General features: G+C 40.3%; 1 protein-coding gene and 1 long non-coding RNA gene across 4 annotated transcripts in view; both read left to right on the top strand.

Annotated features, from left to right (window-relative positions):
- Window positions 1-13,797, top strand: part of CFAP97 (cilia and flagella associated protein 97) — a 39,196-nt gene extending 25,399 nt beyond the window's left edge. For all 3 annotated transcript variants that reach the window (XM_032298779.1, XM_032298777.1, XM_032298778.1), the window contains exons 3-5: window positions 3,041-3,306; window positions 10,294-10,444; window positions 12,103-13,797. In XM_032298779.1, coding sequence (XP_032154670.1) covers window positions 3,041-3,306; window positions 10,294-10,444; window positions 12,103-12,233 — 548 coding nt within the window. In that variant the 3' untranslated portion in view covers window positions 12,234-13,797. The remainder of the gene's footprint in view (window positions 1-3,040; window positions 3,307-10,293; window positions 10,445-12,102) is intronic.
- Window positions 13,798-14,755: 958 nt separating this feature from the next.
- LOC116565261 lies at window positions 14,756-15,373 on the top strand. The gene is made up of 2 exons (XR_004275356.1): window positions 14,756-15,093; window positions 15,184-15,373. It is a non-coding gene; the product is annotated as an uncharacterized LOC116565261 (long non-coding RNA).
- Window positions 15,374-25,136: the final 9,763 nt, after the last annotated feature.

The raw sequence follows: 25,136 nt of genomic DNA, 5'->3' as shown, positions 1-25,136 counted from the left end.
TGTGCTAATTTTGTTACGGAGCACCTTGTTTCCCGTGCCATGGGTAGGCACTTTGATCTGGTGTTTGAGTCTTCGCAGATTGCTGCTTCACACAGCTAAGTTTTGTGGTGATGCATTAGCAGAGCAATGGTAACTAATACAAAACAGAGAACACTTCCATCATCCTAGAAAATTTGCTTCATGCTCCACTTTGATCAAAACCCACCCTTCAGCCTGGTGCAGTGGCTCACACCTGTAATCCCAGCACTTTGGGAGGCAGAGGTGGGTGGATCACCTGAGGTCAGGAGTCCGAGACCAGCCTGGCCAACATGATGAAACCCTGTCTTTATTAAAAATACAAAAATTAGCCGGGTGTGGTGATGGGCGCCTGTAATTCCAGCTACTCAGGAGGTTGAGGCAGGAGAATCACTTGAACCACAAAGGCAGAGCCTTCAAGGAACCAAGATTAGGCCAGTGCACTCCACCTGGGTGACAGAGCAAGACCCTGTCTTAAAAAAAAAAAGACAAAAACCATTAGGGAAAAATAACTTACTATTAATTTCCTTTAGAATTGAATTTTAAAGGGCTTGTAGATAAATTAATCTAGAAGGCTTATTCTATAAAATGCATGTTTCTTGGAGGCAAGATAATTTAACATGTTTTTATGCATCTAAATCTGTTTCTCTAAATGTGTTCTCATCCAGGTTTTATCACAACCTTCGTATAGTTTTCAGCAAATTACCAATCATTGATTTCTTAATTTTCCTACTAGGAAGCCACTGTTAATTGTTTTTAAAATTTTCTATAATCTTTGATAGTCTTTGGTTTAAATGTAGAGAAGTAGTTACCATTTTTGTGACCTTGCTCAAGTGATGTAACTTTTCTGTACCATACTTATTTTTATTATTTCTTTATTTTTGATATGGAGTCTTGCTCTATCGCCCAGGCTGGAGTGCACTAGCATAATCTTGGCTCAGTGCAACCTCCGCCTCCCAGGCTCAAGCAATTCTCCTGCATCAGCCACCCAAGTAGCTGGAATTACATGTGTGTGCCACCACGCCCAGCTAATTTTTGTATTTTTAGTAGAGATGGGGTTTTACCATGTTGGCCAGGCTGGCCTTGAACTGCTGACCTAAGGCGATCCTCCCGCTTCAGTCTTCCAAAGTGCTGGGATTACAGGTGTGAGCCATCTCTGTCTGGCCCACACTTACTTTTAAATGGGAGATTAAAAATGCCACAGCAGCCGGGCGCGGTGGCTCACGCCTGTAATCCCAGCATTTTGGGAGGCCGAGGCGGGTGGATCACGAGGGCAAGAGATCAAGACCATCCTGGTCAACATGGTGAAACCCCGTCTCTACTAAAAATACAAAACATTAGCTGGGCATGGTGGCGCGTGCCTGTAATCCCAGCTACTCAGGAGGCTGGGGCAGGAGAATTGCCTGAACCCAGGAGGCGGAGGTTGCGGTGAGCCGAGATCGCGCCATTGCACTCCAGCCTGGGTAACAAGAGTGAAACTCCGTCTCAAAAAAAAAAAAAAAGCCACAGCATAAAATGCTAAACATGTTTAAAAAATTAACATAAGGACAGTCAAATAAAAACAAATAATGGCTAATTTTAAAATATTGTTTAAAAACCAAATCAAATATTCCTGTCTGTTAATCTGATATAGTGTATTTCTTTTTTTTTTGGAGACAGAGTCTCACTCGGTCACCCAGGCTGGAGTGGAGTGCAGTATGGCGATCTTGGCTCACTGCAACCTGCGCCTCCTGGGCTCAAACAATTCTCCTGCCTTACCCTCCCAAGTAGCTGGGACTACTGGCACACGCCACTATGCCCGGCTAATTTTTTTGTACTTTAGTAGAGACGGGGTTTCACCATGTTGCCCAGGCTGGTCTCAAACTCCTGAGCTCAGGCATCCACCCCCTTCAGCTTCCCAAAGTGCTGGGATTGCAGGCCACCCTGCAAACCACCGCGCCCAGCCTCAGGGCATTCCTTTTTAGTACATACCTAACCTGAAACATTCAGCAAGTTTAATACTTTTGGATGTTTTTTACAAATGTTTGGTAATAATTACGCTTACTGATAGTTGTGATACGGAAATTTAAGAAGTAAGCATATTGATACAAATTTAATTTTATAGTATGTAAAATATTGTTACTAGTTAAAAACACCTTTATGTTTAATCAGCAATAAAATGTTTGACTTTTACAGTAGAAGTATTTGTTTTAATGACAATATTAAGATTTACAAATGCAGCATATTTTCTGGTTGATAGTTTTGGAATATTCTGAGCTAGTTTTTGCATTGTTTCCCTCAGTCATTGCTGAGGACTTTTTTTTTGAACTATGCCTTCCAAATACGAAAAACTGTACCTAAATTAAGTATTGTATTAAGTGGCCTCCACCCAGAGGTTTCTAACCTTTCCAGCTATTAAACTGCTGTAGGGAAGGATAAAATTGGTATAACAAAGGCATTGTCTGTAAATCATATCTGCCTGAAAACCAGGACTATATACATTTTTTAAGATAACTTTGTTTCATGTGTAGCTTTTATGCCTAAGGAACCTAGTGAGCATAAAATACTAAGCTACATCTAATTTTTTCTCTACACAGTTGTAAAATCTAGATGTCATTAGTATTATTTCATACACACTTTTTCATGAACTAATACATATTTTTAAGGGTTAAAGCATGTATCACAGGGCTGGGCACGGTGGCTCACGCCTGTAATCCCAGCACTTCAGGAAGTCAAGGTAGGTGGATCACCTGAAGTCAGGAGTTTGAGACCAGCATGGCCAACATGATGAAACCCCATCTCTACTAAAAACACAAGAATTAGCTGGGCATGGTGGCAGACGCCTGTAATTCCAGCTTCTCGGGAGGCTGAGGCAGGAGAATTGCTTGCACCCGGGAGGTGGAGGTTGCAGTGAGCCAGGATTGCACCATTGCACTCCAGCCTGGGCGACGAGAGCGAAACTCCATCTCAAAAACAAAAACAAAAAAGCATGTACCACATACCTATTTTGTTTGACCATTTTTCCTTTTTTTGTTCTTTTCTGTAGCTTTTCTGCAGTTAGATAAAAAAGGACCACAAAAACATCACTTTGATCAGCCTCCAGTGGCACCTGGGAAAAACTACTCTTTCACAAGAGAAGAGGTAAGACAGATCGATCGGGAAAATCAGAGGCTTTTGAAAGAACTGTCAAGACAGGCAGAAAAACCAGGAAGCAAAAGTACAATTCCTAGATCGGCTGATCATCCCCCAAAGTTATATCACAGCGCTCTCAACAGACAGAAGGAACAACAAAGGATCGAGAGAGAAAACTTGGTAAGTAACTGACATAGTCATCAAAGAAAATGTGTTTACACTGACTTGTACGTCAAGCTCACAGGAAATCTAAATATAGCCAAATTTTCAAACTTCATTACATAAAAGCAGGCACAGATATATATGGTATGAAACATATGATGTGCTGTAAGTCTGGGAGATAGCAATATGTATTCTTTTTATCCAGGAAACTATGTATTAAGAGACCATTGGCCAGTTGCAGTGGGTCATGCCTATAATTCTAGCACTCTGGGAGGCCAAGGTGGGCAGATTGCTTGAGGCAAGGAATTTGAGACCAGACAGTGCAACCTGGCAAAACCCCAGCTCTACCAAAATTACAAAAATTAGCTGGGCGTGGTGGCACGTGCCTGTGGGGTCCCAGCTATTCCGGAGGCTGAGGTGGGAGGAACATCCAAACCCAGGAAGCAGAGGTTACAGTGAGCCAAGATTTCACCGCTGGACTCCAGCCTGGGCAACAGAGCCAGACAGACTCCATTTCAAAAAAAAAAAAAAAAAACAAAAACCATTAAAGGAAAATATTGAAAGCTTCATTATTTATTTGACTAGATCAATTAAATCACTACAGTAGAACAGGAAATGGTATCCAAGGGTCAGATACAGTGTATCTTCTGTGAAGTAACTAGTCACTAGCGAATCTCTACTTTATTATGTCCTGGAAAGCTAAAATAAATTGAATATAATTTATTTTAAAGGATCAGTACATCTCGAATAGGCCAAATTATTAGTCTACTACTTAAATATATGAAACATTGATTATTACAAATCATATAGTTTTATATTCTAAGAAAATAAATATGGGAACTGTTGAAAATCTTCACGTATAAAATATTATCACAGGATTTTTTTTCATAACATTTTTTTTCATAACATATGAACAATTATTAGTTCATAATAATTGCTGATATTTACTGAGCTCTTACTAAACACTAGACATTGTTCTGAGTACCTTCCAAATATTAACTTACTGAATTCTGACAACAATTCTTGGAAGTAGATAACTATTTTTATCCACATCTTACAGATGAAAAAACTGAGGCTTAATTTAGCACAGAGCTACTAAATATGCAGCTGGGCTGAGATTTTAAACCTGGGTAGTCTTTCAAACTAGAATTAGACCCTTAATGAACATGTAAACACAGAGCTAAAATAATATAGAAAGCTATTAAAATTTTTAAGACCCTTTTGAAAATTAACCCTCTTTACGTTACCAGTGTAGTCCTATGTAACCATATACTTACCTAAACTTGTAACAACTGTTTTGCACATTTCTTTGTTATCATACTAACCCCAAGAACTGGGAAGCTAGGGATTACTGTTTACAAAAACAGCAGTCTTGAACCCTTCAGGAGGATGACCCTGCATGTGGCAAGGAACAGAAAACGAAGCTAGGTGAAATGAGGTTGGTAGGACCTGAGCTACATGATAGCTTTCCACACATCACTTCAGCAGTATTCAAGGTTCATTCATGTTTCATGAACATTTGAGATTCCTGTATGTCACAAACATTTGGGATTACTTCCTTTGTTTGCACCCTTGCACTGGGCTCTGGGCCTATCTCATTTAATAAGCAATTACATCATGCGTACTATTTTACAAATGTTAGGTATTATATCCTGAGAGCAGTCTGACAGTTACCATAGTTATAGAAGAGTAAAAGAGACACTGAGCGGGCAGTTGTGGAGAAGAAAAAAGCTGCTTTAGGAAGTGCACCAGGTGTTAATTTTGATCCAGTGGAGGTGGTACTCAGCAGCCTTACTCATGAGGCTCAGAAAACACAAAGACATTAGAATGCCTAGGTTCATTGGGGGTGTCTGGGGTAGACAGGTGGAGAGGGAGGGGATAAGAGAGGTGCATGTTGGTATTTAAAGTAGTGGATTCAAAGAACTTAGATTATAAATAAGAGTTCCATTACGTGTTGCCTAGATAAGGGCTTTTTCTCCCTGCAGACACCCCTAAGAATGGTTCTGTGTATGTGAATGAGTGGGTGGTCATTGTGACTAAATATTTTTGTTTTACCAAGAAACTGAGATAATTTTACCCAGGAATAAATACTTCCTGAACACCTTTGGTCTTTTCAACAAGAAAAAGAGGATTGTCCTTAAGTCCCTGCTAAAAACATTCCAGTGTTAAAATTTGCACTTTGAAGGTAAGCTTTCTAGGCCTGACCTTCCAGGTGTCAATGGACTTGTGCTACTATATATTTTCTTTGTTCTTGGTATCAGTTTAAAATTCAGATAAGGCCCACAGAATAAGACTTTCCATGCATTTGCAAATGTCAGCATTATACCTACATTCTTTTTCCATCCACTTGCACCATATCATTACCATCACTTTTTCATCATTCCTCAGCTACTACTCACATTCATGTAATGGCTTCTGTGAACGTCCGTAAGACAGTTGTGATGTAATGTAACATTTTTTTCTTTTTTGAGCTAGAGTCAGGGAATCAAGCCATGCTTAATGTTTAGCAATCACTTATATGTGTATGCATGTGGAAGAGTGTGTTTCGTTGTCATGTGTTGGTACCAGCAGATACAGTATAAACTCACAAACACGGATTTGAAAATAATGCACATACAGTGTTCAAATTTGAACTTACGGATACTGGTTTTGTTAATTATGATTCTTTTTATTTTTTTTTCAGGATATAGGAACAATGCTATTACTGAAATGAATGATTTTCTGAAATGTAATCATTGATGCTTGAATGATAGAATTTTAGTACTGTAAACAGGCTTTAGTCATTAATGTGAGAGACTTAGAAAAAATGCTAAGAGTAGACTATTAAGTGTGCCTAAATGAATTTTGCAGTAACTGGTATTCTGGGGTTTGCCCGTCTTAATACACAGTAATTCAGAACTTGTATTCTATTATGAGTTTGACAGTCTTCGCATGACCAACAAATTTGATATTTGCACTAAGATTTTACTGGGAATGCAAGAGAGGTTTAAAGAGGATTCAGTAGCACGCATATAACTAATTTATTTGAACTGTATGCTGAAGACGTCTACTAGTTTCTCCAAATGCCTTTTTAAAAACTCATCACAGATGATTCGTGAAAATGCTGAGTATGACACTTTTCATCTTGCATGTCAGCTACATAAACAGTTTTGTACAATGAAAAATACTAATTTGTTTGACATTCCATGTTAAACTACGGTCATGTTCATCTTCATTGCATGTAATGTAGACCTAGACCATCATCAAATCATGTGTTCTGGAGAGTGTTCTTTATTCAATAAAGTTTTAATTTAGTATTAAAAAAAAAAGAGAGACACTGAGTGGGGCACAGGGACTTAAGGTTACACAGCCAGCATGTGTGAGAGCCCAGGTGAAAATCCAAATTACCTAGCTTTGGGGTTACTTTTTTTTTAACCAGCTTTATTGAGATATAATTCACATATTGTTACCCATTTAAAGAGTACACATTCAATAGTTTTTGGTACATTATTAAGTTGTGCTCATGTATATATAATGTAAAATTTGCCGTTTTAACCTGGAAACCATCATCCTCAGCAAACTGACAGAAGAGCAGAAGATCAAACACCGCATGTTCTCATTCATAGGCGGGCGTTGAACAATGAGAACACATGGACACAGGGAGGGGAGCACTACACACTGGGGTCAGTTGGGAGGAAATAGGGGAGGGACGGTGGGGGGTGGGGAGCTGGGGAGAGATAGCAGGGGGAGAGATGCCAGATGTAGGTGATGGGGAGGAAGGCAGCAAATCACACTGCCATGTGTGTACCTATGCAACAATCTTGCATGTTCTTCACATGTACCCCAAAACCTAAAATGCAATAAAATAAATAAATGGGAAAAAAATTTGCCATTTTAACTATTTTTAAGTGTATAATTCAGTGACATTAAGCATATTCACAGTGTTATGCAACCATCACTACTATCTATTTCTAAAACTTTTTCATCAGTTCATAGAGATGCTGTGCTTATTAAACAGCTCTCCTTTCCCCACCCCCTTGTCCCCTGCGGGTGTCTAGTCTACTTTCTGTCTCTGTGCATTTGGCTATTCTAAATATTTCATAGGAGTAGAATGGTACAATATTTGTCATTTTGTATCTGGTCTATTTCACTTAAAATGTTTTTATGTTTCATCTATGTTGTGACATGTATCAGAACTTCATTCCTTTTTATAGCTGAATATTATTCCATTGTAGGTGTAGACCTAAGCTATAGTGAATAATACTGAAGTGAATATTGGCAAGTACCTGTTCATGTCTCTGCTTTTAGTTCCTCAGGGTGTACACGTAAGAGTAGAATTCCTGGATCATACGGTAATTTTATGTTTACCTTTTTAAGGAAGCTGGGTTCCCTAAAAAGGAACCAGGCACCCGCTACCATGCTGGGATAATTGTTGTATTTTTAGTAGAGACAGGGTTTTACCATATTGGTCAGGCTGGTCTCAGACTCCTGATCTCAGATGGTCCACCCGCCTCGGCCTCCCAAAGTGCTGGGATTACAGGCGTGAGCCACTGCGCCCGGCTGAAAAGTTGAAACTCTTAATGTCTAGTGGTTGTTCTGTATACACAAATAGGACAAAAACTGTTAACTTCTTACAGCTTTGATTATTCTCCAAAATAGTTAATTTTATGAAAAAATATTTCAGCTATTTTCTTGTTTTTGTCTTTTGAGATACAATCTTGCTTTGTCGCCCAGTCTGGAGTGCAGTGGCATGAACACAGCTCACTGTAGCCTCTACCTCCTGAGCAATCCTCCCGCTTCTCCCTCAGCCTCCCACGTAGCTGTGACCACAGGCACACATCACCATGCCTGGCTAATTTTTTTTTTTTTTTTTTTTTTTTGCAGAGTTGGTGGGGGAGGTCTCACTTTGTTGCCTAGGCTGGTTTTGAACTTTGGGCTCAAGCAATCTTCCCACCTTGGCCTCCCAAAGTGCTGGGATTATAGGTGTGAGCCACTGCGCCCAATGCTAGCTGTTTGATTCAGCAGTGGAAAATCACTAGTATTCTTTTTACTTTGTGTACATAGTAATTTGTGAACAATATTGTTCTCTATTTCTTAGTAAGATCTTATTTGATATACTCTAGAACAGTAGAAACGTGAGCCATATGCATAATTTTAAATTTTCTACTAGTCACATTAAAAATGTCAAAACAGATAAAAATTTTAAAATAATATGTTTTTAACTGAATGTATCCAAAATGTTGTCCTGCGACTGAATTCATGAGTCTCATTTTTTATGTGAAACTTAGTGCAGGTCAGCACTCGTTTTGCAAATAAAGATCAGCTTCCTTCAGAGACAGTTTGAATCAGTAAAGAAAATAATAAAACACAATCGTGGATCAATTCCCCAAGCTATTTAGTCTACTTTGGTATTTTTTTGTCAACAATGCCTATGAAAAGCAAACAGAATAAACCCTTTCACCTTTTAAGAAATAATTATGGCCGGGCGCGGTGGCTCACGCCTGTAATCCCAGCACTTTGGGAGGCCGAGGCGGGTGAATCACGAGGTCAAGAGATCAATACTATCCTGGTCAACATGGTGAAACCCCGTCTCTACTAAAAAACTTCAAAAAATTAGCTGGGCATGGTGGCGCGTGCCTGTAATCCCAGCTACTCAGGAGGCTGAGGCAGAAGAATTGCCTGAACCCAGGAGGCGGAGGTTGCGGTGAGCCGAGATCGTGCCATTGCACTCCAGCCTGGGTAACAAGAGCGAAACTCCGTCTCAAAAAAAAAAAAAAAAAAAAAAAGAAAGAATTATAAACAAAATTTAGAGCATTATACATTAGTCTGTTACTGCATCATACAAAAAAAAATACCGTGTTATTGGATACTATGTTGCCTTGGCCAATTGGTTTATATATCCTTTTCTTATTTATTAAAATATTATAAAAATGGAGACAGGGTTTCACCATGTTGTCCAGGCTGGTCTCGAACTCCTGAGCTCAAGCAGGTGATCCACCCGCCTTGGCCTCCCAAAGTGCTGGGACTACAGGTGTGAGCCACCATACCCAGCCTACATATCCTTTTTAAAGCTTTATATTCTGTAGTAATTGGTTTTTGAACTTCTTAACAGCAAAAACTTTTTTCTTCACATTAAATGTTATGCAGAATCTTTAGTATATAAAACAGACAATATGGAAAGCATAATTGGACTGGTAGAAATTAGCAGTGGAAGAGCCAAGGGCCCTCCCTCCTGCCCTTTCCCCAGTGGCCTGCGAGCCCTTAAGGCACTACTGCAAAGGAAGCTGGGTGAAAGACATTGCTCTGCAGTGTACATGGGTAGAAATCTGTAGTAGCTCCCATATGTGAGTGGTCATTTCTAGGGGTTGACACTACATTCTCAGCTTTATCACTCCCATTATGTCAGGTCTATGAGAAAATCAGGTTTAATATATTTTATTTCAACTTGCAGCACCTTTCCTAAGACTAACCTGGCACAAAAGAATTCTGCCTCTAGCAAGCTTGTCTAACTCACCTTATTTTGTAGTTTGTTTTTGTTGTTCTGTTTAGGCTTTCAGCAGCCTAAAGCCATGGTTTTTAGTTTCTGTCTGTAGTGATACACAGAAAAGAGCATACTAAGAACTCATTTCAGAGAAACTAAAAACCCATGACTGTATTCTCTCCGTTGGACACCCCTGGATGAGTTGTTATATCATAGTGGTTTGGTTAGCTGTGGGATAGGCAAAAACCCTTGGATTTTTATGAAATTATATTATTTGAAATATGTTTTTCACATGGTATGTCAGGAATGATTTAAAATAGTTTGGCTGGATGTGGCAGGTCTCACCTGTAATCCCAGCTACTTGAGAGGCTGAGATGGGAGGATCCCTTAAGCCCAGGAGTTCAAGGCCAGCCTGGGTGACAGAGTAAGACCTTGTCTCTTAAAAAAAAGAAAAAAAAAGTGAATGTCAGGCTCTAGAATGTATTGCCTTGTTAAAAATGATTGCTGTTTAACCTTGACTTTCAAATTGATTGTCTTTATTGAAGGCTTTATTAAAGAGGCTTGAGGCTGTGAAACCAACAGTTGGTATGAAACGCTCAGAACAACTGATGGACTATCATCGCAATATGGGTTACCTCAACTCATCACCATTGTCAAGACGAGCCAGATCCACTCTTGGCCAATATAGCCCACTAAGTAAGCTTATGCAAAATTATTTTCTGCTTATTTGTATCTCGTATCCAAAAAAAACGTAACTTACGTGATTATGATACTTCTCGAATGCGTTCTATGATTTTTCACTGTCATGTTTTGTTTTATTTGTATTAATTCACTTACTTTCAGATTTCATTTACGTCATGTAATGACAGTGCAGGAAGGAAACCAGGAGATAAAACAATTGAAAATATCAGTAGGTTCTTAGGTAATTGAAGGGGGACTTTTAATTTCAAAATTTATTGAAGGAAGAAATGCATAGATGTGTTGTTTAAAAGCTGCTGAAGGCCGGGCGCGGTGGCTCACGCCTGTAATCCCAGCACTTTGGGAGGCTGAGGCGGGTGGATCACGAGGTCAAGAGATCGAGACCATCCTGGTCAACACGGTGAAACCCCGTCTCTACTAAAAATACAAAAAATTAGCTGGGCATGGTGGCGCGTGCCTGTAATCCCAGCTACTCAGGAGGCTGAGGCAGGAGAATTGCCTGAACCCGGGAGGCGGAGGTTGCGGTGAGCCGAGATCGCGCCATTGCACTCCAGCCTGGGTAACGAGAGCGAAACTCTGTCTCAAAAAAAAAAAAAAAAAAAAAAGGTCACTAAGCTGCTGAAACATTCTCCCAGGTAGTTAAGAATTATTGCTAATGGCCTCCAACCCTTAGATGTGCTTTTTCTTACTCCTTGGATAACTAAAACAAAAATTAGCGACCAGTTGTGTGCCCCAGAGAATACAGGAATGGAGTGACTATTTAGTGCTGGAGTGTGCAGCATCTAGAAGGGCCAGTGTCCGGTACAGAAGTCTATGCTGTCACTTCATGTTTGCATTCTAAGCTATGTAAAAACTGGAAGGTAATACTAAACCACTCAGTGCCACAGCTTTCCAGGGCCCGCCCATAGGAGTCTTAAACTCTCAAATGACTAGGAATTCCATTTATTCCTTCTACAAACCGTGCTTCCACGGTCTAGTGACTAACACAGGGTCTTATTTGAGTAACTTATGCTTAGCGTCATCCCTGAATGCAGTAAGTTATTTGTTGATGAGATATATAAATGGTTCTACAAGGAGATTTTTTTTCCCCTTGAATTATTTGAGAAGCTTTTAGAAATGTTTGTTTTCTGTGCCAATCTAGTGAATCAAAATTCCCTAGTGTAGCATCTGGATGTGTTTGTTATTATATTTAAGTTCCACAGGAAATTCTGAAGTACATTTCTAGTCAAGAATCATTGTTGGCCGGGCGCGGTGGCTCAAGCCTGTAATCCCAGCACTTTGGGAGGCCAAGGCGGGTAGATCACGAGGTCAAGAGATCGAGACCATCCTGGTCAACATGGTGAAACCCCGTCTCTACTAAAAATACAAAAAATTAGCTGGGCATGGTGGTGCGTGCCTGTAATCCCAGCTACTCAGGAGGCTGGGTCAGGAGAATTGCCTGAACCCAGGAGTCGGAGGTTGCGGTGAGCCGAGATCGCGCCATGGCACTCCAGCCTGGGTAACATGAGTGAAGCTCTGTCTCAAAAGAAAAAAAAAAAAAAAAAAAGAATCATTGTTATTAGACTATTAGATACAGATAGAATGTGGAAGAAAAGCTAGTCTGGACCTAAAGTGAGAAGAAGTTTCACAGATATTTCCTGTGTGTATATTTTCAGGAGGAGCTTCCAGGACCTCCAGTGCTACCAGTGGTCTCAGTTGTAGGAGTGAGCGATCAGCTGTTGACACCTCCAGTGGCCACCCTCGAAGAAGACCTAAACCCCCCAATGTCCGTACAGCTTGGTTATAAAACCCTTTTTTTACTTTAAACATTGTTCACACCACTTTTATTGAAGTGCTTGTGCATATTACTGTAACTCTCTATGTAAACATGTATAACACCGTTTTAGCAATTTGAAGTGTACAACAGTGAGTTGTAATTTATTGTTATTCAGTGCAAAATTATTGTCAAAAAACTGATTTAATGTGAAAAGTGTTTCTTGAGGATATATTTATATGAAATGTATGTGCTCTTAATAGAGAAATAGTGGTATGCATGTGTATCTCCTAATTATATAAATTGATTAAGTTGTGTCATGCTGACAAAACAGAAGTGATAGCATCATTGCATGTTGTACCCAAGATGTTGACTATATAGTTTTCAATTTGTGTTATTTTCATTTCTTTGTAAGTGTTATACCATGAGCTTAGCTCCTAAATTTGGCTGGCTTTGTTTTTTATTTGCCTGAGAACTTACGTGGTATGACATAGCTTGATTTTATGAGATTTAATGCTTATGAAACAAATCTTGAAATTTGTTTTCATTGGTAGAGCTGATCTAGATTTGATGAGCGGATTGTGAGACGCTTCTATTGGACCAATTCTTGGGATTCACCAGAGGTGTCTAGTTATTGTATAAGTGCACTGATTTAGATCTTAAAAGTCTGATCAACTATTCCAAACCGTTTCAAATGTGAACATCAGAAAGTTCAACCTAGAAGCTCCTCTTTTGTGTTTTTATACATTCAGGTTAAATCCTATTAATGATTCTTAGAAATGAGGTAGGTTTTAGCGCTACAGTCTTCTAGCTCGTGAATCGTTTAAGGACCACATCAGTTGCATCATAAGGAAAACCAAGTATTTGTTGAATCAGTAAAATAGCACTATCAGCATCAGCAGCCAAGAAGCAGATCCTGAGGTGTGTCAGACGAACAGTGTTTTAGGTAATATTGCTAGCATGTGTGCTGTCATTTGGTATTTATTATGTTATTAGAGAAGACTTAGAAAGCTAGTATTTATAAGGCCTGAAAAAGAAAACTAAAATTTGAACAAAAAGGGAAATAAATCACACATTTGTTGAGGCTGCTGCTTTAAATATTAGCTAATTTTCTTGTTTTGGTTTAGTTTATTTGATTAAATCCTGAAAGTAATATTTTTACCAGTCCCACACTTAAAGACCTAGTTAATCTCGATGGAATTGGTAATGGCAGATAGGGTTTAATATAGTTGACTTTTCAAATTAGAATATCTTTCTGCCAAACTTTGGGCTTTTATGTAACGAAGTGTGATATCTCACTGTTACCATATTTTCCGCTAGTAGCCCTTTCAGTATACCTTAAACTATATTGGAAAGGTTCCATGTTAGATGACAAATCTCTTTTTTCAGTATGAATTTTTGATCTGCAGCCACGGTAAGATTTTTATTTTTCAGTGCTCAGGCTCTGTAACATGTATGCTGAATGCTTTTTACCTTAGTACCTTTAACAGTAAGGTGTGACTGCATTTTACAAAACATCAATTCAAAATGTCTTGGTTTTAGTTTGTATTCTTAGATTTTGTTTAGGATAGGGCATGTGAACATGGGAGCAGGGAGGTTAAAAAAAAAAAATTCATGACCCACAGCCTGGCTTTAAGCTTCTGCTTCTTTTGTGGGCTCTAATGTTCACTCAGTATTATTTGATGCCCTGTTCTGGTGAACAACTTATTATACCTGCTGTATATATAAGCTTTAGCTATATTTTCTTTTGTTTTTTAACTTACTGTACTTTTAATGTTTATGTAACAACTTATATTTCAGGAGAGAGAAGATTATGCTGAATTTTAAATTCAGCATTTAACATCTGTCCAATCAGTTTTTTAAAATTGATTTTTAAGTTGTTCCAGGAAAAAACACATATATGTTATATATATATATATATATATATAATTTCTTTATATATGTAAAAGATTACATATATAAAATCTCTTTATAAAAGATTATATATATAAAATCTATATGAGATTATATATAAAATCTCTATATAAAAGATTATACATAAAATCTCTATATATATAAAAGATTATACATAAAATCTCTTTATATATATAAAAGATTATACGTAAAATCTCTCTATATATAAAAGATTATATATATAAAATTACATATGTAAAAGATTATATATATTTGTATATAATATACTTATATATATAATTTCTGTTCATAATGTTATTAGTCTCTGATTACATTTGATATTATCTTTGCTGCCACATGTCAGGATACAACACATAATAATTTTATAAATAAAACTGTACTTTTATGTACTAATTTAATGCTTTGGTTTTTACTACTTTGAAAAGGGAAGTTCATCGAAGTATTACTCATAACAGAGATCTAACTTAAAGTAAAAGTTCAAAGGGCAACAGTCTTTTTTAAGCAGAATTTACAATTCCGTTGTCATGGTTACTTATATATAATGAATATAAATAGATAAATAGGAGTTGGAAAATGTGGTGTATTCTCTAAGTCAAGGAGCCATGAAGTTGTTATAGTTTAAGGGACATTTTTTTTTTTTTTCAGCTGCTCAGACTTGATTTTATTTTAGTCATCAGTGGTGATGATTTTTCTCTTTTTTTCTTTTTTTTTTTTTTAGACTCGTCAAGCGCAGTGGTGAGAAGGGGGGCAAGAGTAGAACAAGGAGTTCGATCTGTAACTGACCGTGAACACTCAGTTGAGATCCTTTCTCCCATGTTTGACTAATCCTTTTCGCTGTCATCTGATGTCAAAGGAAGGTTTTCTTTTGACTTCCAACTCTCTTCAGATCTTTCGGACTCTATGTCTTCATAAGTCATCCTCCTGTGAGGTTTCTTTACGTAAGTCCTGGTGTTTATTCACCTCCTGTTGGATTGTATCCGTCTCTCCATGGATGTCTAGGTCTTTGTCCTTCTCAGAAGCTCCTTCCAATATGGTTGGATTTTGAGTCTCCTGGATTGGATCCATGGAGTTCTCTCCATGGATGTCTAGGTCTTTGTCCTTCCCTGAAGCTCGTTCCAATATAGTTGGATTTTGATTGTTCTCTAGTTCTTGTCAAGTTGTTCATTCTTCTTTCGATTTGAATTTATTTTCTTATCCTTCCCGTAGTAAAACACTGATGTTGTTGGGTGTTCTGATTTTTTTTTTTTTTTTTTTTTTTTCTTTAAAGTTTGTTCTGACTCTGTTCGGTGTCTCCTGTGTTTTTCATCTGCAAACTTCTCAGCTGTGAAGTCCACCCGCCTCTCGGTCTCACAGGGTCAGTATTCCCTGTAGGGTCTCCGCTCGGCTCCTTGAAGCATCCCCTTGGGCCCACGGCTAGCACTCCATCCTTGCTGCTCCGCTCTTCTGCTTCTGGCCCGGCGCCTGCAGGCACCCCCAGGGCTGTCGGGCCCCTGCGCGCGGGGCCCGGGAGAGTCTTGCGGCCACCCGCGCCGGCTCCTCGCGCCCCTTGCGCTGCAGCTGCTGCTGGCGCCGGCGCTCGGCCTCGCGCAGGTTGTCGAACGGGTCCGACTCGTCGTCCAGCCGCTGATGGAAGCCGTTGGCCACCACGCCGCCGAAACTCTCCTGCATCACGGCGCCGGCGGCGGCCACGGGGCTCCCCGGAGCGCCCTTCACGCCGCCGCGACCGCAGCGGGCCGGGCGGGCAGCCCACGCGAGCGCGTGCAGCGAAGCCCAGCGAGGACCCATGCCGCCCGCGCCGCCGCCGCCCTAGGGACATTCTTAAGAAAGAATTCCTTCTTTAGTATATTACTCTTCTCATTTTCAAGAACATGAAAAAGTAAAGGATGGTCTAGCACTATCTTATAGATTTTTGACTTGTACTGAATATACTTTGAAGATTTACGTCTATAACTAGAAAGTATGCTAACCCAATGTCAACTTATTAGGCCAGAATCTGGTTCAGTTATTTTTATCTTTGTCAAAAAGTAATCTAATGTTGCCTCCTTTTTAGTAAAATTCTATGAAAGTTTTTTAACTATTAAAGTTATTTCTTAAGGGGTAGCTCTTGCACTTGCTCTGCTTCATTTTCAGCTATTACTCCAAATGAATTTTTTGATTTGCTTAAAAAATGTAGTGAGATGCAGTTGTTTTCAACCTGCTAACCATAGTGTCCAAATGGGTATCTAGGCAACTGCAAGAAGGTTGACTGTGATGGGTATGTGATGGGTGTGCATCTCATCTTCAGATTCTTCAAACATTGCATACTATGAAACATATTAAGACCAATTTAAATCCAAAGATGTGAGTTGGTTATACTTTAATAATTAAACTTGTAAAAAGTTCAATATCTTCAATGCCAAAAACTCTTAACCTATAAATGATCGTATACCATCTTAGAAAATGTGCTTAACAGTAATGGCTTATTCATTTCTATGAGTAAATATTGGTAAGAAGCTTAAAATTGACATCCTCTTAACATTTTCTAGTCCATTTTAATGTATTTTAGGCATTTAGAACTAGCCTGGCATAATGAAAAAAGAAATAAAAGAATTAAAGACAACTGAGTTTTGATCCTATGTTTATCTCCAAAATGCACTCTTGTTCGTGTTTTCAAAATTAGAATAACTTTTATGTGCCTTACAAGACTTAAGAATTAGTAGGAATAAAGTTGGAAGGATGGTGTCAGTTATTTCTGTCTTTGAAAGTATAATATTTACATTGAAAAGAGTTTGCTTAAAATTCTTAATCAGAATTTCTTTAAACTAATTGCTTTTGTTAAATTGTTATGGTACCACAATACAGTGGACACTCTTAGAGCTTAAAAAAAATGGGTTTTGTTGTTGTTTGTGTGTTTGTTTTGAGACGGAGTCTCACTCTTGTTGCCCAGGCTAGAGTGCAGTGGTGCGATCTTGGCTCACTGCAACCTCCGCCTCCCAGGTTCAAGTGATTCTCCTGCCTCAGCCTCCCCAGTAGCTGAGATTACAGGCACATGCCACCATGCCTGGCTAATTTTTTGTATTTTTAGTAGAGATGGGGCTTTGCCATGTTGGCTGGGCTGGTCTTGAACTCCTGACCTCAAGTGATCTGCCCACCTCAGCCTCCCAAAGTGTTGGGATTACAGGTGTGAGCCATCATGCCCAGCCAATAAATATTTTTTAAAAGTGGCCGGGCGCGGTGGCTCACGCCTGTAATCCCAGCACTTTGGGAGGCCGAGGCGGGTGGATCACGAGGTCAAGAGATCAAGACCATCCTGGTCAACATGGTGAAACCCCGTCTCTACTAAAAATACAAAAAATATTAGGTGGGCATGGTGGCGCGTGCCTGTAATCCCAGCTACTCAGGAGGCTGAGGCAGGAGAATTGCCTGAACCCAGGAGTTGGAGGTTGCGGTGAGCCGAGATCGCGCCATTGCACTCCAGCCTGGGTAACAAGAGCGAAACTCCGTCTCAAATAAATAAATAAATAAATAAAATAAAAAATAAAAGTAACCATGTAAATCAACATTCCAATATTCTATATGAGTAATAAACACTCTAAAACTGCAAACATCAGTTTAGGAATTTGTTTAATGAAGGTTTAATAAAACTAGTGCCATTGGAATAAATGCCCAAGTAGCTCCTGCAGTAGCATATCTCAGCTCTCAACAGCAAAGAGAAAGAATGCTATGTTATGGCAGAAAATTGTATTTAGTTTTTAAATTCTGGTGACAGATTTTTAATATATTTAGAGATATTTCTGGAGCCACCATAATAGACCTCTTAAGATTCTGTGCTTCCATTTCAAAATTTATTTGGCAGGTAAGTTGCACTATTTTCTCTAGATGACACTTTTGAGGTTTGACTGGTTCATCAGTTCTAGTAGCCTTTAGGGTTTTCTAGATACGGAATCATATTGTCAGTAAAGAGAGGTAGCTTGATTTACTTTCCTGTTTGGATGCCTTTTATTGCTCTATCCAGGACTTCTGATATTATGTTGAGTAGGAGTGGTGAGAGCAGGCAGCCTTGTTTTCTCCAGGGGAATGCCTCCAGCTTCTGCTCGTTGAGTATGATGTTGGCTGTGGGTTCGTCATTGAGGGCTCTTATTTTGATGTAAGTTCCATCGATGCCTAGTCTGTTGAGGGTTTTTTTAAATCATGAAGGGATGTTGGATTTTACCAAAAGCTTTCTCTGGGTCTATTGAGATGATCGTACGGTTTTTGCTTTTAATTCTGTTTATGTGGTGAATCACATTTATTGATTTACATGTGTTGAACCAGCCTTGCATCCTAGGAATAAAGCCTACTTAATCATGGTGAATTAATTTTTTGATGTGCTGCTGCGTTCAGTTTGCTAGTATTTTGTTGAGAATTTTTGCATCTGTGCATCAGGGATATTGGCCTGAAGATTTCTTTCTTTCTTGTATCTCTGCCAGATTTTGGTATCAGGCTGATGCTCCTTCATAGAATGACTCAGGGAGGTTCCCTTCCTCCTGAATTTTTTTGGAATAGTTTCAGTAGGATCAGTACTAGTTCTTTTTGGCATGTCTGGTAGAATTTGGCTGTGAATCCATCTTTTGCAGGGCTTCATTGGGTTTTTTATTTTTGGTAACTGATTCAATTTCAGAGCTCAATATTGGTCTATTTAAGGTTTCAGCCTCTTCCCGATTCAATCTTGGGAGACGGTGTGTTTCTAAGAATTTACCCATTTCCTCTAGATGTTAAAATTTGTGTGCATAGAGTTGTTCGTAGTATTCTCTGAGGATCTTTTGTATTTCCGTGGGTTGTAATGTCATTGTCTTTCTGATTATACTTATTTGGATCTATTTTCTTTGTTAATATAGCTAGCAGTCTATTAATCTTGTTTGTTTTTTCAAAGAACTCTTGGTGTATGGATTTTTTTTGTGGGGGGAGGACAGGGTCTCACTCTGTCCCCCCAGGCTGGAGTGCAGTGGCATGATCTTTTCTCACTGCAACTTCTGCCTCCCAGGCTCAAGCAATCATCCCTCCTCAGCCTCCAAAGTAGCTGGGACTACAGGTGCACACCACCACGCCAGGCTGATTTTTGTATTTTTAGTAGAGATGGGGTTTTGCCATGTTGGCCAGGCTGGTCTCAAACTTTTGGCCTCAAGTGATCTGCCGATGTCAGCCTCCCAAAGTGGTGGGATTACAGGTGGGAGCCACTGCACCTGGCTTTTGTATAGACTTTTGCATCTCAATATCATTCAGTGCTTCTCTCATTTTAGTTATTTATGTACTGTGGTCTGAGAATGTGCTTGGTATGGTTTCAGGGTTTTTTAACTTTTTGGAGACTTGCTTTATGACTAAGCATGTGGTTGATCTGTGTGTTCTGTGTGCAGATGAGAATGGATATTCTGTGGTTGGGTGGAGTGTTCCGTAGAGATGTCTATGAGGTCCAATTGGTCAGCTGTCGAGTTTAGATCAAGCTTCTTTGTTAGTTTTTCTGCCTCGATGATCTGTCTAATGCTGTCAGAGGGGTGTGGAAGTCTCCCACTATTACTGTGTGGTTGTCTAAGTCTTTTCATAGGCCAAGAAGATCTTGTTTGATGAACCTGGGTGTTCCATTGTTGTGTGCATATATTTAAAATAGTTAAGTCCTCTTGTTGGATTATGCCCTTTATCATTATGTAATGCCCTTATTTGTCCTTAATTTTTATTGGTTTAAAGTCTATTTTATCTGATACAAGAATAGCGACTCATGCTCTTTTTTGATTTCTGTTTGCATAGTAGATCTTTCTCCAGCCCTTTACTTTGAGCCTGTGGTGTCTTTACTTGTGAGATCGGTCTCTTGAAGACAGAAGACGGATGAGTCTTATTTCTCTGAGATGGGGTCTTGTTCTGTTGCCTAGGCTGCAGTGTGGTGGTACAAACATGTCTCACTGTAGCCCCCACCTTCTGGGCTCAAGCGATCCCCCCTCCTCAGCCCCCAAGTAGCGACTACAGGCATGCGCCACCAGACTTTGCTGATTTTTGTTTTTGTTTCTTGTTTTTTTGCAGAGACAGGGTTTCACCATGTTGTCCAGTCTGGTCTTGAACTCCTGGGTTCAAGCAGTCTGCCTATCTTGGCCTCCCAGAGTACTGGGATTACAGGCACAAGCCACCCTGCCTGGCCCCTTCCTGGATATTTTTAATGTTACGTCAGTTATTAAAGGTTATGTGTACCATTATCTGAAATGCTTGGAGACAGAGCATTTTGGATTTTTGATATTTTCAGATTTTGGAATATGTGCATATAAATGAGATACCTCGGGGATGGGACACAAGTCTAAACTGTTTCATGTACACCGTATACACATAGCCTGAAGGTAACTAATACAGTATTTTTACAGTAATCATATGCATGAAACAAAGTTTTGACTGACACCTATCACAAGGTCAAGTGTGGAATTTTCTACCCGTGGCACCATGTCAGTGCTCAAGAAGTGTTGGATTTCAGATCATTTTGGCTTTCAGATTTTTGGATTAGAGATCAAGAATCAAAATTGTTTTTCCTAAGTGCTGCCTCTGGACTTCAGTTGCAATCAATGTATTGATATTTTTCCCTCAAACACAAAGGCATAAGACCTTGGCATTCTCATTAACACTTCTTCAATGTATCATGTCCTCTCTGTCCTTCAAAACACATTACTCATTTTCACGGCCGTAATTTTTTTTTTTTTTTTTTTTTGAGACGGAGTTTTGCTCGTCACCCAGGCTGGAGTGCAATGGTGCGATCTCGGCTCACTGCAACCTCTGCCTCTGGGGTTCAAGCGATTCTTCTGCCTCAGCCTCCCAAGTAGCTAGGATTACAGGTGTACGCCATCATGCCCAACTAATTTTGTATTTTTAGTGGAGACATGGTTTCTCCATGTTGGTCAGGCTGGTCTCAAACTCCCAACCTCAGGTGATCCACCCACCTCAGCCTCCCAAAGTGCTGGGGTTAGAGGCGTGAACCACTGTGCCCAACCACTGCCATCATTCTAACCCATGCCTTCATCACATCATATTTGGGTAGTAAAATAAGCCTTTAGCTAGAAAAAGCTGAAGAAACACTGACTTAAGATCATATGTTATGTGGTTCATTACTTGTCACGTCTCACGTATTTTTAGTCTGTGTTTTACTTCCCTGATAAAGCCCCTGGGAGCAAGGACCATATGCTTCTGCACTGGTCACAGCATTCACTGTGAATGAAGACCACAGGGTGTCACTCAGTTCATGTGATTCATCAGTGACTGCAAAAATGCCAAAACTAAACTCATCTTTAAAAGGCTATGAAAATTAAAATGACTATGTAGAACACACGAAAATCACATACAATATGTTATGTGAGACATAGGTATTTTGTTGTTGTTGTTATAGGTATTTTGTTGACAGATCTTACCCTGTCACCCAGGCTGGAAATCAGTGGTACGATCATGGCTCACGACAGCCTCCCACCTCAGCCTCCTGAGTAGCTAAAACTACAAGTGTGTCGTCACACCCAACTAATTTTTTATTTTTTTTAGAGACAAGGTCTCCTTATGTTGCCCAGGCTGGTCTTGAGCTTCTGGGCTCAAGTGATCCTCCCACCTCAGCCTCCCAGTGTGCTGGGATTACGGGCAAGTCACTTTGCCTGGCTGGTGATGTTTCTATGTTTATGACTTCAAAAATGGTAAGATAGCTGATTCTCATTATTTTTGGGAGTTATATACTACAAACTTGCAGCAAACACTGAAACATCTTGCCAAGCAGTAAATACAAGGTTAGGTTCCCACGAGCCGCTGGTCACAGGAATCATACATAACCTTGTTTTATGTGTGTTTACACTTAAAGACACCTTATTTAATATATATTGCTGATCATTAACACTGAGCTCATGGCTCAGGCCTGAAGGCAGCTGATCTGACACAAGCAGTTTCCACAGGCGTGTCTTAGCCCTTCTGTGCATAGGAACAGCACCTGGGCGACCTGCCTGGGGGCCATGTTAATTAGCAATGACTGTGCCTCAGATAAACTGCATTGGCCACTGCACAAAGCTTGGGGGCCTTTTTAAACAGCAGAATTACTGTAGCATGAAGTAAACACATGTGAACAGGATGAGGCCGAAATGAAAAGGCAGGTTAAGTGTCACCTTGTTCCACTGCAGCTGGGGACGCATGTGTCATGCAATTTGAGTGTGTCATCGCTCTGTGTGTCCAAGGACCTTACAGTGGTTACAAATAAAGTTTGGCAGTGAAGCCAGTTTACAGAATGGAATCTGTGAATGAGATCAACTGCACTTTATTGTGGATTGATAAAATCTCTGATATTCAAGATGTGCAAAAAACAGAATTTATCACATGGTAGACTTTGTTAAATTTTATTTAAAGGCTTGAAATTTGAACTGAAGGCAGCCATAAGTTTTTATTCATTGCATTATATGACTCCAACAAGCCTGTCTGGACACCGCCACAGTGCTGTGCGTGTTCGAGATTTCACCCGAACTGATGAAACCCTTTCCCAAATATTTTACAGGTTCCCTGTGCTTTGTAGATGCACTTTCCCTTCTTGCTCATTCTTACATTCAACAGGAACTTGCTAACCGCCTTCTCCGTCCTGGGCACTGCACCAGGTGTAGAAGAGAAGCTCTCCCAGTGGCGCCTGCACTCCCTTGCAGGCTTGCACCTTGTGGGTTTAGTAAATGCTGCCTCAACATAAGTGATGCCTCATATTTTACAGAATAAAATGCAATGGGAGCAGTTGCCCAGTTAATTGAGATTTCAGCACAAATACCTGAGAAGTTTTTATTGTTTTTAGTGTCCAATTATTACCATTATGGACTCATTCATCTTGTATCATCCTCCATCATTTTTCTCACACGTTTAAAATACAAAATAATGTCTTAAAAAGACATGATGCCAATAGGTGAGGCTTTAGGGGAAAAAATACCTAAAGATGATTGGGGTGGTGGTGGTGAGGGAGGGCTGCGCCTAGCAGAGAGCTGTATGGGAAACAGGGCTGATGAGAAATTCCTCAGGTAGGTACCCAAGAGTCCGACGCTCAATTCCAATTGGACACTTTGATGTAAACCAGACCTTCCAGCATGATGCAGCCTTGCATAGTGATGGTATGGCGTGAAGGTAGGTTAGTGAGGGAAGTACTGTCTGCACTCCCACCAGATCCCAGCACTCCGTCAGAGGCTCAGGGTTCTAGGAATTCCTGGTGAGTAAAGTAGCCGCAGTGAGGAACTGGGCATGGAGCAACACGTATCAGAGGTAACCTCAGTAGGAAGCGGGAGGGCCGAAATCCGGATCACATGCAGAATGTAGACAATGCGCACTATTTAACGAATGTCCATGCCTCTTCCCTCCCCATTCCACGCCAGGGTTAAAGACTAGAACACAAGGACGCTTCTTGGTGGGGTTGGGAGGACGCACTCCTCATTCATCCTGTCAGTTCCTCTTCCTCCTCCTAAACTCAGGCCCTGCTTTTAGATATGCTCCGTCAAAGTACTTGCCCACCACTAACCTGCCCTGCTTTTATTCTCTACCAGCAATAGAATGTGGATCACTCATGTTATCCTTAGAACGAAAAGCAACAGGAGGACGACGGACCCAGGAGGCCTCTGACGGCACACGTGTGCTACCTGGCCCCGAGACAGGATAGAGATACCTTCTTCCTAGCCCTTCAGATTTTATTGGCCTAGATATCTACTAGGGGAGGTCAGATGTGAGCCTGGATTTTATAAAGCTCAGACCTTGGTAACTGTGGTAAAAGCAAGATAGCCAATTTTTAGCCAGGGAGGCAGGAGTGAGTTGGTGGAAGACTTTGGTAAGCAAGGTAAAGAACAGAAGGTACAGAGACCAACCCCCACCACCCAGCCACCTGTTAGAAAACAGAAAAGACATCTGCCTGCCTTTCAAGCTTTGCCAAGGATACAGAGACTCACTTCCTCCAGGTTAGTCACAAGCTGGGAGACTATAGCAACTGCTTGGTCTTTTCCTGGTCCTAAAGCGTAATTTCCAACCTGGATTTCTAATTATTTTCGTCTGGCTCACAAACCTTGTAGGTCTTGATAAATTGTTACAGAAGTACTGGAAGATGCTTTCTATACCCATGTTTCTAAATCTAGTTATTTTCTTTCAAAGTCTCCGTCTCCTCCCACTCCCCCCATTTCATTTCCCTTCTATTCCTTCTCAAGCAAGATGTATTGTAATAAATTAACAGTGGCATTTCACGGTTTCTCCCCAACTTAAGTGTCTTCCAGGGCAGGTTCCTATCTTTTTTCTCTTCTATGGGGCCTACGTGGTATTAAATACTAGCTTGATAACTGATGCTATGAATTGAATGGAATGTTTGTGTCCCTTCAAACTTCATCTGTTGAGATCTTAACCCCCAAAGTGGTGGTGTTTGGAGGAGGTGCATTTGGGAGGAAACTGGGTCATGAGGGTAGAGCCCCATGAATGGCATTAGTAAGCTTATAAAAGGGACTCCAGAGAGCTCTGTCGCTCTTTCTGCCACCTAAGGATACAAGAAGTCAGTCTACAACTAAGAAGAGGGCCCTCATCAGAACCTGACCACAGTGGCACCCTGATCTTGGACTTCCAGCCTACAGAACTAAGTTCCTGTTGCTTATAAGCCATCAGTCTATAGTACTTTGTTATAGTGGCCTGAACTAAGACAACTGATTTTCTTTTTTTTTTTTTTTCGAGATGGCATCTCACCATGTTACTTAAGATGGAATGCAGTGGCCCACCATCTCAGCTCACTGCAACCTCCGCCTCTTGGGTTCAAGCAATTCTGGTGCCTCAGTCTCCCGAGTAGTTGGGATTACAGGTGTGTGCCATCACGCCCAGCTAATTTTTTGTATTTTTATTAGAGATGGGGTTTCGTTGCATTGGCCAGACTGGTCTCCAACTCCTGGCAAGAAGTGATACACCCGCCTCCACCTCCCACAGTGCTGGGATGACGACTGAGCCACAGCACCCAGCCTTGATTTTCATGAATACTCTCCACTTGTCATAAAATTCTAGGAGTCACAGTTTTCTAAA

This window comes from Sapajus apella, unplaced genomic scaffold (genome assembly GCF_009761245.1).
Source record: "Sapajus apella isolate SASKATOON/1434 unplaced genomic scaffold, GSC_monkey_1.0 scaffold39, whole genome shotgun sequence".
Classification (NCBI taxonomy): Eukaryota; Metazoa; Chordata; class Mammalia; order Primates; family Cebidae; genus Sapajus; species Sapajus apella.
The sequence above is the reverse complement of the archived record's forward strand: the minus strand, read 5'-3'. Positions and strand labels throughout refer to the sequence as shown.